Source organism: Lynx rufus, unplaced genomic scaffold (genome assembly GCF_022079265.1).
Source record: "Lynx rufus isolate CCGP_SWC_20201006 ecotype Redwood Valley unplaced genomic scaffold, mLynRuf1.p SCAF_7, whole genome shotgun sequence".
Lineage (NCBI taxonomy): Eukaryota > Metazoa > Chordata > Mammalia > Carnivora > Felidae > Lynx > Lynx rufus.
In genome coordinates, this window is record NW_025814889.1 from 78,466,119 (window position 1) to 78,479,592 (window position 13,474).

A 13,474-nucleotide genomic window follows, 5' to 3' on the forward strand; every position below is an offset into this window, starting at 1 on the left:
GAGGTTTAAGGAAGTAAGAGGACAGGGAACGTTCCAGGCCAAGGAAAACCCCTTGAGCAAAAGGACAAAAAGGCACGAAAGTTCACTGTGTGTTTAGGCATGGCCTGTCCAACTGGAGGATGGGGACTGGCAGGCCAGGCCAGGTGGGAAGGACCTTGGGTGCTGTGCTTTATCCAGTAAGGTGAGAGGCATCCACCGGAAGTTTTCATGTGGCAAAGTAAATGTTCGTATTTTCCTGTGGAAGGAATTCTGGCAGTGGTGTGGAGGGTGAATTCACTCATTTACCAACCTCCTGTTAGGGAGGGTAGGGTGAGGCAGGGCTGTCTGTGGGTATGCAGGGCAGGAGCAGGGTGACAAGGGAGGTGGAGAGACCAGTTGGGAGTCTTTTAAAGAAGGGTCAGAACTTGGACGGGCACAGTGGGGATGGAGAGGAGGGGTCTGATGGGAGACATTTTGGTGATTCTATACTGTTGTAGTTAAAAGCATCAACTTTGGAGTCAGACAGTTCTGTAGGTCTAGGTTTTAATCCCTTCTTTGCCTCTTGCAGCTTGTGTGAATTCAAATGAGTTACTTAACTCCCCCCCCCTTTTTTTTAATGTTTGTTTATTTTTGAGGGGGAGAGAGAGAGCAAGTAGGGGAGGGGTAGAGAGAGAAGGGGACAGAGGATCCGAAGCAGGCTCCAGGCTCTGTGCTGACAGCAGAGAGCCTGATGCGAGGCTCAAACTCACGAACCATGAGATATGACCTGAGCTGAAATCAGACGTTCAACCGACTGAGCCACCCAGGCACCCCTTAACTTTCCCTTTCGAGCCTTAGTTTTCTCATCTGTAAAATGGGGATAATAACACCATCTAACTTATATAGGTGGTTGTGAGGAAAGGAGATAATTTATCTAAAGCTTTTATCATAGTGCCTAGTGTGTAGTAAGCATCCACATCCACAGGACTTAGGGATTAATAACATGTTTATTTGGTCTGGGAGAGGAAGTGAGAATTCAGAGTCAGTCATGATAGTAAGTGTGATTGGATAGATTGCATGAAGCAATAAATGAGCCCTACAAAGACAGTAAAATTAATCTTAGGATAAGCATGGGTAGTCTTGAATTCTGTGTCTGGAGCTTGACCTGTGAGCAGAGCTTTGATCTCTTAGGAAAGAGGTGGGAGCCTTGTAGGCCCAGTTTGGTTCTCATGGGCCACATGGCACCGCCCTCTAGTGGCCACTGAGCAGAATGGCCGGAGGCACCCCTGGGGCTCAAGCCCCGTCTCTCTCATCCTCTCTGCCCTCTTTCGTCTTCAGTCTGCATAAAGCAGATGTGGGTGGACTGGCCCACAAGAGGCCGGCTGCAGAGTTGATAAATCTGATCAGGGGTTGTGTGCAAGTCTGTCGTCCGTACTAACTGAAAGGAGAAATTGTTTAAATGAGGCACAGCTGATCGCATGTGTTTCCCTTTCTGTGTTCATTCACCCCCAGTCTCTGCCTGGCTTCGCCCCTGCTGGCTTACCTGGACGTGGTGTGGGGCACCCTCAGCTCTCCACGGTCAGCAGGCCAGGGTAGAGCTGGGGCACTGTGTGGTACCGGCCTTTCCAGTGTGGCAGTGAGGGTGGGAGTTGCAGAGTTTAGCGAATTTACGGCATCTGCTTTCTTTCCATTCTTTGGTTCCCCAGGGTTGCCCCTTTTTGTCCAGCGCACAGTGGCCCGAACCATCGTTTTACAGGAGATTATTGGCAAGGGCCGGTTTGGGGAAGTGTGGCGTGGCCGCTGGAGGGGTGGCGATGTCGCGGTGAAGATTTTCTCTTCTCGTGAAGAACGGTCTTGGTTCCGGGAAGCAGAGATCTACCAGACAGTCATGCTGCGCCATGAAAACATCCTTGGATTTATTGCTGCTGACAATAAAGGTAAAGAGCTGGGCTGGGAGCGTGTCCCAAAGCCAACAGTAGTCCCAGATGCAGGGGGTGACTGGGGAAGTTGAACAGCTGTGGGACTGCAGTGCTCTGTTTGCCTTTGTGGTTGTTACCAGTAGAAATCTGAATCTGAATAAGCTGCGAGTCCTTCCAACTTTTCTTCTATGCAAAGCTTATACAGAAAGCCAGGCTATTAAGCAAGCAGTTACTAAGCAGATAAACAAGATGAACCCCTTAGCCCGCCTGCGCCCTTCCCCTCCCTCCTAGTGGAGTCCCTGTAGGGGTTCCAGTTAATTTACCTTGAAAACCGCTAGAATGAAGAACCGTGGTCTCTGCCCCGCCAGGGAGGGATAGCCTGGAAAAGCATGCGGTCCATGTTCTGTGACATAATCAGCATCGTCCACCCTTGCAGTGGAGCAGGCACGGCAGGGATGACCTGGCTACCCAGAATGTTCCTCCCCGATGGTCTTTCCAGCTCAGTGTTTGGTCTGCTTGTACCTGAGTCCCTGAGCTCCTCCTTCCTCTCCCTTCTGATTTTTTACTTTTTGAGTCTCTTGTATGGCCAGGAGCATCCTCGTTTTGGAGGACCTCACTGACTAGCAAAGCGAGAAGCAAACTAACAGTTGATTATAGGAAGTAGTCAAACAGCACACTGTTCTGGTGAGCACAAATTGGGGCTGAGATGGGCGTCAGGGAGGTCATACCTGAACTTCATTGAGGCATCAGGAAGTATCAGGAGTTGGTCAGGAAGAAAAATCAGCGGGAAGGGCACTTGAGACACACGTGTAGAGGGAAGGTGTGTTTGGAACCTTACAAGTAACGTGGGTTGGCTGTGTGGGTGGAGAGGTAGACACCAGATTATGAAGGACCTTTTTGAGAGGATTACATCTTATTCTGAGGTAGTGGGTAGTAATTGGCATTTTGTTCTTTGATTCACTAACGTTTATTGACTACTTCCCGCTGCTCCGATCACCACACACGAGAACCGGACACAGTCCTTGCCCTCGCAGCTTCCAGATAGAGGGGACAGCAGACACATGGGCAGGTGGTGCGTGTGGAGTCAGAAAGACCCTGAGATGTTTGTGTTTACATTTTAGAAGAGTCTCTCTGGCCCTTGTGACACAGTCTGCTCCCGTGACATGACAATTTTTAGAAGTTAGTGTCTACAAAGCCTATGGAAGATGCTAAGTATTTATTTTTCTTTCCGAAAACGACATCGGACTGCTGGTTCCTCATATTGCTGTGGGGGTTTGTAATGGCCTCAGCTGCCCCCAGGCTGAAGAGGCTCAGACTCAAACACAAGGGAAGAAGGGGAAGAGAGAATTGTATACTCCCTCTGTGTAAGCTGTGCTTTTTAAAAACAGCAGCACCTTTGATAACATTTCAATTTTACATGTAGCTTCAAGGATCAGAAAACGTCTTCCCTTAACTTTAACTGCCAGGGTCCTCACGACTTCAGGGCTGATTGGAGTGCAGCAATGGTGTGTTGGGTGGACCCCTTGTTTGTAATCAGAGAAACCAAGGTTGGTGCTCTTCCAAGAGCCACTCCCTTTATTGATTCTGGCAGCTTGTGTGAGTAGGGATCTGGCCGTAAAAACTCACATCAGGGCCAAGGGAGAAGAAAAATCGGACTCCTTCGTTTCTGCCTTTTTAGCATGATATATATAGTATAGTGTCCTGGAACTAGCACCAGCCTGGAATTGGGAGATCTCAATCCAATTTCCAATCTTCCTGTTGACAGAAGCATAACCTAATTAGATTACCAGTTTTGGGTTTTTCTTTTTCTCCTTCCTCCTTCCCACCACACGCCGCCTCCTACCTGTCACCTCCTATAAAAGTGCATGCTGTCCACCTTCCATTGCTCTTCTGAGGATAAGATGACCTCTCTGGAATACTTGGAAGTGTGCCCTTCCTGCATTGAAAAGCATTTTGGGGGGCACTTGGGTGGCTCAGACACTTGAGCATCTGACTCTTGATTTCCGCTCAGGTCATGATCTCATGGTTTGTGAGATCGAGCTCCATGTTGGACTCTGTGCTGACTGCTCAGAGCCTGCTTGGGATTTTCCTTCCTTCCTTCCTTCCTTCCTTCCTTCCTTCCTTCCTTCCTTCCTTCCTTCTCTCTCTCTCTCTCTCTCTCTCTCTCTCTCTTTCCTTCCCTCCCTCTCTCTCCCTCCCTCCCTCTCTCCTCTCTCTGTCTCTCTCTCTCTGCCCCTCTCCTGCATATATGCGTGTGCATGCACATGCTGTCTCTCAAAATAAATAAATTAAGCATTTTGTTGTTGTTGTTTGGAATACAGTAACGCATAAAGGAGCTCTTTGCTCTTCTCCCAGAGAGCTCATTGCCTACTGGGAGCAGTGGACTGAAAGCAGACATTACAGATGAGACAGCTGCTGGGGCTAGGTTGTGCTCACAGGGTCCCGGAGCACACTGCGAGGGTCTGTGAAGCCCTCCTCCTTGGCAGCGGTGGGTGCAGCCAGTCATGGTCTAACGTGTAGATGAGTAGATCTTTTTCAGACTGAGACAGCCACCTGCAAGAAATAAGGGAGCAGGTCTAAGAATGTTGCTCTTCTGTCCTTCCTGGAGCCCCACGTTGGTGGACAAGTGTAGATGAAACGGGTATAGAGGGGGGCCTCAGGAAGTGTGGAGACTGGAAGTGTGAATTCAGGAGTCTAGTTGGAGTTTGTGTCGTTTACATATTCTTTCTTTCCTGCTTTAACCTTTTTGCTGGTAGTTGTGCCTATTCCAGAACTCCTCTGTGGTTCTCTGCAGATAATGGCACCTGGACACAGCTGTGGCTCGTCTCAGACTACCATGAGCATGGCTCCCTGTTTGATTATCTTAACCGGTACACGGTGACAATCGAGGGGATGATTAAGCTGGCCTTGTCTGCGGCTAGTGGGTTAGCCCACCTGCACATGGAGATTGTGGGTACCCAAGGTGAGTGAACCCTGGTGAGTGAAGTTGAGTAGACTTTAAAAGCCTGTACCATCGTGATTTAGTTCCCAGAACTCGTCTTTACTGAGGAAGTTGGAGGTGAGCCTCAGGAACTGTGGCCTAATCTAAGGGAGAGAGGTCTGAGTTCTACATGAGAACAAGAGGTATTTCCATTGGGGTCTCTTCACCTCTGTTTTTAGAATGCCCTCAGGGGCTCTAGAACATAAAGATTCCGTTGTCTGTCATTTGATGGCCTGGCACGGGTGTTGGTTGGTGAGCTAGTGTTCTGAGTTACCCTCTCAGGAGCCCACGGTACACGGGTAAAAGCACGGAACCCAGAAGATGAAACAAGCTAGTGCAAAGGAGCACCGGTTTGGTAATTTCAGCGTTCACCGTTGGAAGCAGCTGGCTTACGGACTGCATGATGGATTAGACACTGGTCTTTACTGACCTGGGAGAGTTCTCCTGGAGGAAGAAGACCTCAGGCTTCCTCGTTTGTTGACTGTAGCATCAGTTCTCTGGGGGATCATGGTTCTTATCAAGGTAGCAGGTGTGGTGTGCTCCCTGATTCCTGGTTGACCAGGGCAACAGCATGTGCTGGCCCTGACAGAAAGCCAACCGTTGATGTTTGATCCTGTTCCTAGCTCCCGTGAATGTAGTAGTAGTAGTCCTGATCTTCACCTGTTTGTTGGTGAGAACCTAGCCAGTGCAGCAGCTTTCCTTGGAATTCCTTAGCAGTTCTATCCTGGAGCATATCCGTTCAGGGAAAGCGGGGGCGGGGGTAGTGATAGTGGTAACAGCTAATACGCATGCCCTTCTAAGCTCTTCACTTACCTACACTAATGCGTTTAATCCTCACATTACCATGAAGTAAGGACTGGGGTAGCCTTATGGATGAGAAGGCAGAGGTGCAGACGGGTTAAGTCGCTTTTTTAGGGTTACTGGATTAGTGGGAGGCAAAGCCAGGACTCGAACCCACATAATCTGGCTGCAGAGACTATGCTTTTAACATTTGTACTATCTCTCTGTAAAGATCCCTATGTTTTTCTCTGTCAGGGAAGCCTGGAATTGCTCATCGAGACTTAAAATCAAAGAACATCCTGGTGAAGAAAAATGGCATGTGCGCCATTGCAGACCTGGGCCTGGCTGTCCGCCATGATGCGGTCACTGACACCATTGACATTGCCCCAAATCAGAGGGTGGGAACCAAACGGTAGGAAGGCCCTGGCCTCTGCCATTGTCCTACCCTTGTACCGAGTAGCACCTGTGTGCCCTTTCCCATGTGCACGGGAGAAAGAAGCATAGAAAAGGAGGTGTGGCCCTTGCTCTCAGACAACTGAAAGCTGAACTGAAGCCCCACTCCCCACAGTGGAAAGCTGAACTGGTTGCATCTAACAGATACGAGTGCCATGAGCACAGCTTCGTAGTACTATATACACATAGCTGTTCCTGGGCAGGGGGAGGCAGCAGAGAAAGAGAATCTAGAAAAAGATTTGGAGGGGGGACAGGCACCCGGCTTGGCTAGGACAAGAGGAAGCATGTGCAGTCCAAAGGGGTACTTGTGCGGAGACCCCGAGGAGGCAGGGATTGTGTCTTGCTTGAGGGTTAGAGAGCAAGTCTGCCAAGCCAGAGCAGAGGTGATCTTAGGGTGGAGATTGGGGGCACCTTTAGGATGATGGGCCTACTTCCCACTTCATACAGAAGTGAAGTAAGAAGTAAGGAATTGTGATTGCAGACTGACTTTGTGAGTTGAAAATGGAATTGTCTTGTAATGGGACAGAAGAGGAGATCTGTTTACCTGTCAAATCTCCCATGAACTTCACTAAATTGTGCTGCTGGTTTTCCCCTTTTGACATGAATGAGTGCAGCTACCCAGGCCCCAAAGTGTGAGGCCTGAGGTGATCCCCTGATTTGCCTTACTCTGTATGTGTGTTGGGGAGGGTGGGGGGGAGGGGAGTGGCTTGAGTAGTACTAATTAACTGAGGGAGACTTTGATGATCAGCTAGAATTAATTTTCATATATGTGTAATTAGGTAAGATAACAAAAGAGGTTCAAAATGAAATTTAAACTCAACCCATCACTGGCTACATTTAATAAAGTCCAGGACCCTAGTGGCAACCAGATACTGGGCACTGTTATTGCCCTGTGACCTGCAGTACAGATCCCTCTGCCAAGAAATCAAGACATGATTAAAATAAATCCCGGTGGCTAAAAAATAGAGGTACAAATAAGAGCAGCCTGGTATCACCTAACCTGTGCTGAAGTATTTAGATTCTAATCCAAAACATGGGAGTTTGCAATAAAGAAATTTGATCACTTGCTCCTCCCCAAGGGCCATTCTTGGGGGGATGCATTCCCACGTTCAGAGGGCCCCTGAATCACGACTTTGATTTAAGTAACGAAATCCTTTTCTGTGCATGATCTTGTTTCCTTTGCTGTTGCAGATACATGGCCCCCGAAGTACTTGATGAGACCATTAATATGAAGCACTTTGACTCCTTCAAATGCGCCGATATCTATGCGCTCGGCCTTGTGTATTGGGAGATTGCTCGAAGATGCAATTCTGGAGGTACCTTTCTTTTTGGCCTTCTCTTGCTCCTACCTCCCAGTCTAGAATGCCAGATCACCTGAGGGTGCTGGTGCCTTACTGCCTCCTTTCTTTTTACAACCTGTTGGATGCCTAGTTCCAGAGCCTGTCACAACTCAGCGTTCTCTCAAAGATGAGGGAACGTTGGAGGGGGTTGTACAAGGGTGTGTTGACTCTGTTGGATAGTGTTTTGCATAGAAGTAACCATTCTGGAGGCTTGTCTGGCTTTTTTTTTTTTTTTTTTTTTTTTTTTAAAAACACATTGTCCTTATTGATCCTTAAGAGGTTGGGAAAGCCCTGGGCAGGAATAGTTCCAGACTAATTCAGGGGGTCTTCTTTACACAAGAGGCACTAAGCGTGTTCTGACATGGCTCTTTAGCCACAGTGCTGGGAAATGTGGGGGTTCGTTGATAAAATAATAGTGGTAATTTCTGAATCTGGAGCAGAAAGTTTCTTATACGTAGAATTTTCTCAAAATGAGGTTTTTTCTTCCTGTAATTTTTTCTTACATTTTTGGCATTTGCACCTGTTAACCCATGCCAGAATCTAGTAAAAGGTAGTATCAGACCTAGCAGGAAACAGTTTTTATCATTAACTTAGCACATCAGTACTTTACAGCGACTTCCAAGTATTCTGCCATGTGAATGTGTTCAGGAACCACTAGAACCTTTCCCTCAGTGATTTATCTTTGATGTAAGAGATTCCAGGTCATTGGAAATGAAATAAATTAAATTTAAATTAAATGAATTAAAACTGACAAGTCTTCCAGCAGAACCCTCTTCTGTATTACTGCCCTTTTCCATCTCTGATGTGTTTGGGAAGATCCAAATTATGGAGTAGCCACACAGGTATTACTCATGGAATTGTACATTTAAAAATTTTTTTAATTTATTTTCTGGGACACCTGGGTGGCTCAATTGGTTGGGCGTCCAACTTTGACTCAGGTCATGGTCTTACGGTTCATGGGTTCGAGCCCCTCATTGGGCTCTGTGCTGACAGTTCAGAGCCTGCAGCCAGCTTCAGATTCTGTGTCTCCCTCTCTCTGCCCCTCCCCTGCTCACACACTCTCTCTCTCTCTTAAAAATAAATAAACATTAAAAATTTTAAAAAATAAAATAAAAAATAAAATTTATTTTCTTAGGTGAGCTTTACCCCAAACGTGGGGATCGAACTCAAGACTCTGAGATTAAAAAAATTTTTTTTTCAACGTTTTTTATTTATTTTTGGGACAGAGAGAGACAGAGCATGAACGGGGGAGGGGCAGAGAGAGAGGGAGACACAGAATCGGAAACAGGCTCCAGGCTCCGAGCCATCAGCCCAGAGCCTGACGCGGGGCTCGAACTCACGGACCGCGAGATCGTGACCTGGCTGAAGTCGGATGCTTAATCGACTGCGCCACCCAGGCGCCCCAAGACTCTGAGATTAAGAGTCACATCCTCTACTGACTAAGCCAGCCAGGCCACCCTAAAACTTTGATCATTCTATGCAGATAAAACAGATTAAGAAAAATCTGGTCATACAGGTCTTAAGCTGTCAATAAGTTAATTTTTTTCCTTCTTACACCATTCAGAAATTGGGGCTAAGTATTATAATAATAGATTAAAAAATTTTTTTAATATTTATTTATTTTTGAGATAGAGTGTGAGCAGGGAGGGGGGCAGAGAGAGGGAGACAGAATCGGAAGCAGGCTCCAGGCCCTGAGCTGTCAGCACAGAGCCCGACACGGGGCTCAAACTCACGAACTGTGAGATCATGACCTGAGCTGAAGTCGGATGCTTAACCGGCTGAACCACCCAGGCACCCCTAAATAATACTAACATTTATTCACCATTCACTGTGTATAAGCTCACTTAATCTGTACTACAAACCTAAAAGGTGGTGACTATTACTGTCATAATTTTTCAGATGAAGAAAATGAGTCACAGAGATAGGTAATTTGTCCAAGGTCACATGGCTAGTAAACTCGGATTCAAATGCCGGCAGACTGAGGCCAGAGCATAGGTTCTAAAGCATCCCTTAGATGTTTACCAAGACTCTATTTAAAAATCTACCCTACTGCAGGACACCTGGGTGGCTCCATTGGTTAAGCGTCTGACTCTTGGTTTTGGCTCAGGTCATGAGATTGAGCCCCTTGCTTGGGATTCTCTCTCTCTGTGTCTCTCTCTCGCTCGCTCTCTCATTCTCTCGCTCTCTGTCTCTGCCCCTCCTCTGCTCGTGCTCTGTCTCTGTCTCTCAAAATAAATAAATAAGCATTTTTAAAAAATATCTCTCCTAGTAGCTCAGAACAGCAGAATTTTTCCTGGAAAAAGGCATGGGAAAGTTACGTTGGATTTTTCAAATTAGCTTATTATGGAAACTATTTCAGTTTGTAGCTCTAAAAGATAAGGACTTAAATACAATACAGTTATCACACTTTAAAAAGTGAACATTAATATCATTTAACATCGGTTAGTGTTGGGATTTCCCCAGCTGTCTCATAATTTTTTTTAAACGGTTTCTTCAAATCAGGGTTCAAATCATGTCCATCCACTGCAGTTGATTGATACACATCTTAAGTTTCTTGTAATGTATAGTTTCCCCCTCCACTGTTTTTCTTCTGCAGTTTAGTTGAGAAGCCAGGTCATTTGTCCTGTAAAGTTTTCCTGTCTAGATTTTGGCAACTACATTTTTATGGCATTCACGTGTTCTTCTAGTCCTGTGACTTTCCTATGATAGTTGCATCTAATGACTAGAATCATATGTATTTTTCCCCCAGAGTTCTGTTACAAGGCACATAATACCAGTCATTTCTCTTTTTGTGATGTTAACAGCCACCAGTGATCATTGTTCATGAGCATATTCATTAGAGGTTGAAAAATGCCAATATTCTGATACTGTCAATTGTCATGTATTAGCTAGATTTCTTCTCTAAAGAGAAACTTCCCGTAATTGTCCCATTTGGTTACCAAGATATGTAGTTTGAATAGGGAAACCAGGAAAAATACTTGATTCTTCCCATTTATTTACCATTTTTCAAAACAGTGAACTTGTTACCTCTCGTCTTACAAAGGTGACTAAGGATTTGGGTGTCCTTTTTTTTTTTTTAAAGTATAATGAACTGGTGGACTTGAAATATTTGCTTCCATTGAAGTGATTAGTCTTACTTCTGCTTAAATATTCTCATCTTTGGCCAGTGGGAGCTTTTCAAGTTGGTGCCTTTTAACATGACCTCAGTAGTCTTTGATAGTTTGCTTGCTTTTGGTATGACAGAGATGTTCCTTACTAATCTTGTGTGTCTCTTAATCCCATTCCTGGAACCCACCAACCTTTCCAAGAGCCCTAGCTCTTCTTAGTGGGAAGTGGTATTTACAGATTATGGTGTGAGTGTTGTTACAGGTTTTTGAGTAATGCCCTCCTTCTGTTGATAACTCAGGTGGGTATTTTCTTTTCTCCCAGGAGTCCATGAAGAGTATCAGCTACCATATTATGACTTAGTGCCCTCTGACCCTTCCATTGAGGAAATGCGAAAGGTCGTATGTGACCAGAAGCTACGTCCCAACATCCCCAACTGGTGGCAGAGTTACGAGGTAGGAAGCTTCCCTGCCTCCTGTGGCTTTTCCATCTGCCTGATTTTTCTACTTTAGAAAAAGGGTTTCCCAAGTAAAAAAAAAGAAAGAAAGAGAGAAAGAGCTTGCCAATGAGGCCATGCCCAGAGGTACCCCCTGTGTCACTTATATACTGTTATGTGCTGTTGTATATGAATCCCAGAGGGGCCACAGTGCCTTGTCCTGGGCACTGTAGGGTCCTCTTGGGAATGGACAGCCTAGTAGAAGAAAAGGCTTGGTCCCCAAGACACAGATAAGAGGTGGTCAGCAAAAGACAGAAATAAAAACTGGGTGGGAACCGTTAGACCGGTCTAGCTAGAAAGATGGCTCTGGAAGCACAGGGACGAGCTGAGCTCTGTGGAAGAATCAAATAGAGGCATCCAGAAAAGAAGCGAAGCTCAGACTGGGCATAGAAGAATGGCAGGACAGGACTTAGAAGGCATGTCTGTGAGGGAGGTGGCCTTTCTAAAACCTCAGAAGGGAGGAGGGTGTGGAGGATTGGAATTTGGGGGAGATACAGATGGAGTGGGTCAGGGACAGCATTTGGGGGAAATAATTGAAATGAGGACAAATTCATGATACAGGTTCCAAATAAACATGGCATTCTGGGGTCTTAGAGTCTTCAGGGCCCTCGTGGCTCTGCTTTTAGAAAGGACTCTAACCACTAGAGGGCATTTCTGCATTTTAGAACAGAATCGCTGAGCTCACATTTTAGGTGGTGTCTTCTCGTCACATAATAGAGCAGCATTTTCCAAAATGTTCCTTGGAGCCCTCAGGTCAGGGTTTCAGAGGATGAGGGTGAGGCTGAGAGAACTGGTCTTCAGCTTCCCCCATCCCACAACCTCTTCAGTCAGTTTTTGAAATTTTGAAAACCACTGGCCTAGGACAGCAATCAGGGACCTTTGTCACCCTCGGTCACCGGTAGAGGTCCATAGGTGGCCTTCCAAATCCATCTCTTGGCCTGACCACAGTGGTCGCCCGTGTGGTCCAGGCGGTGGCAGTGTGGCTTTCCGCCTCTGACAGGATTGCTTTTTAGGGGCTCCTGTCCTGCTTCTTCCCCACCCCCATCCCGTCCGTGCACATGAGCCCTGGGATTCCGGCCGTGTGCTTGCTTGCACCCAGGCGTGTTCCTGGTGTGCCTGCTTCACGCGCTCCTTCAAAGAACAGAGTTAGTACAGAAGCGTACAAACGGATTCTCAGACCTGAGAGAAGTGATTTTCGGAGCACAGGCTACTTCGGGTACCCCCGTCCGGAGTACCCCCGATGGTGGGCCGGCTGGCTGCACTCGCGGGCCAGTCCTCCCCTTTCTCCTGGTCCCCGAGGAAGGGAGGGCCAAGGGGAGACAGAGGCTCGCAGAGCGCTCCCCGGGCTCAGAGGGGAGGGGAGATGGTGCCAGGCTCTGCTGAGAGGCGAGGTGGAGCGAGGCCAGGAGGGCCTCCTGGGGCGGGGTCCGGCTGACGCGGCCTCCGGGTCTCCGTGCAGGCACTGCGGGTCATGGGGAAGATGATGCGAGAGTGCTGGTATGCCAACGGCGCGGCCCGCCTGACTGCCCTGCGCATTAAGAAGACCCTCTCACAGCTCAGCGTGCAGGAAGACGTGAAGATCTAAGCCTCTCCCTCCCCACACGCAGCCCTGGCAGCGGGAACTACACACAGCTGCCGCGTTGAGCGTACGACGGAGGCCTACCTCTCGTTTCTGCCCAGCCCTCGGTGGCCAGGAGCCCTGGTCCCAAAGAGGGACAGAGCCCGGGAGACTCCCTCACTCCCATGTTGGGTTTGAGACACAGACACCTTTTATATTTACCTCCTAACGGCACGGAGACTCTGAGAGCGGATGGTGTGGAGAACTCGATGCCACAACTCGAACTGGCTGTAGTGGGAAGTCCCGCAAAACCCGGTGCGTCTGGCGGATAGCCAGGGTGGCGACGGGCCCCCGAGAGGACCCCGGGGGAGCCGCGTGTCGCCATTGCTGAACAGCACCGACGGTGTCCTCCAGGGACCAGCTCCGCCGGGGCGGGCGGCGCTCTGCAGTGGCCCAGAGGAGCCACGAGTACAGCCCCTGACACGGGCAGCTCTGGGCCCTGGGCTCCCCTCCTGTCTCACGCGGGCCTCCGGAGGGACCGCCGGTGGAGGCGGGGCCTGCCGCCTGTCTGTCCAGCCGTGTGTGCATGTGCCGAGGTGCGTCCCCTGTTGTGCCTGGTCCGTGCCACGCCCTTACACGTGTGTGTGTATGTGTGTGTCTGTAGGTGCGCCACTTACCTGCTTGAGCTTTCTGTGCATGTGCAGGTCGGGGGTGTGGTTGTCATGCCGTCTCTGCGTGCTGGTGCCTCTGTTTGGTAGTGAGCAGCGTCTAGTCTCCCTGATGCCCTTCCCGAAGGTCTCTCTCCTGGCCCCTTCCCCCCAGAACCCCCACGCCATGGCAGGACCCCCTTCCCAGCAGGCTGCTCCGCCTGCCCATGTGTCGGCA

General features: G+C 48.4%; 1 protein-coding gene across 5 annotated transcripts in view; it reads left to right on the forward strand.

Moving 5' to 3' along the window:
* ACVR1B (activin A receptor type 1B) overlaps positions 1 to 13,042 on the forward strand; it is a 32,693-nt gene extending 19,651 nt beyond the window's left edge. For 4 of the 5 annotated variants that reach the window (XM_047065214.1, XM_047065215.1, XM_047065216.1 and 1 more), the window contains exons 4-9: positions 1,665 to 1,895; positions 4,672 to 4,839; positions 5,893 to 6,049; positions 7,282 to 7,406; positions 10,860 to 10,990; positions 12,491 to 13,042. In XM_047065214.1, the coding sequence (XP_046921170.1) occupies positions 1,665 to 1,895; positions 4,672 to 4,839; positions 5,893 to 6,049; positions 7,282 to 7,406; positions 10,860 to 10,990; positions 12,491 to 12,616 (938 nt within the window). In that variant the 3' untranslated portion in view covers positions 12,617 to 13,042. Of the gene's footprint in view, positions 1 to 1,664; positions 1,896 to 3,118; positions 3,242 to 4,671; positions 4,840 to 5,892; positions 6,050 to 7,281; positions 7,407 to 10,859; positions 10,991 to 12,490 lie in introns of all 5 variants that reach the window. The other variant, XM_047065218.1, reaches the window with a different exon arrangement.
* The last annotated feature ends 432 nt before the right edge of the window (positions 13,043 to 13,474 follow it).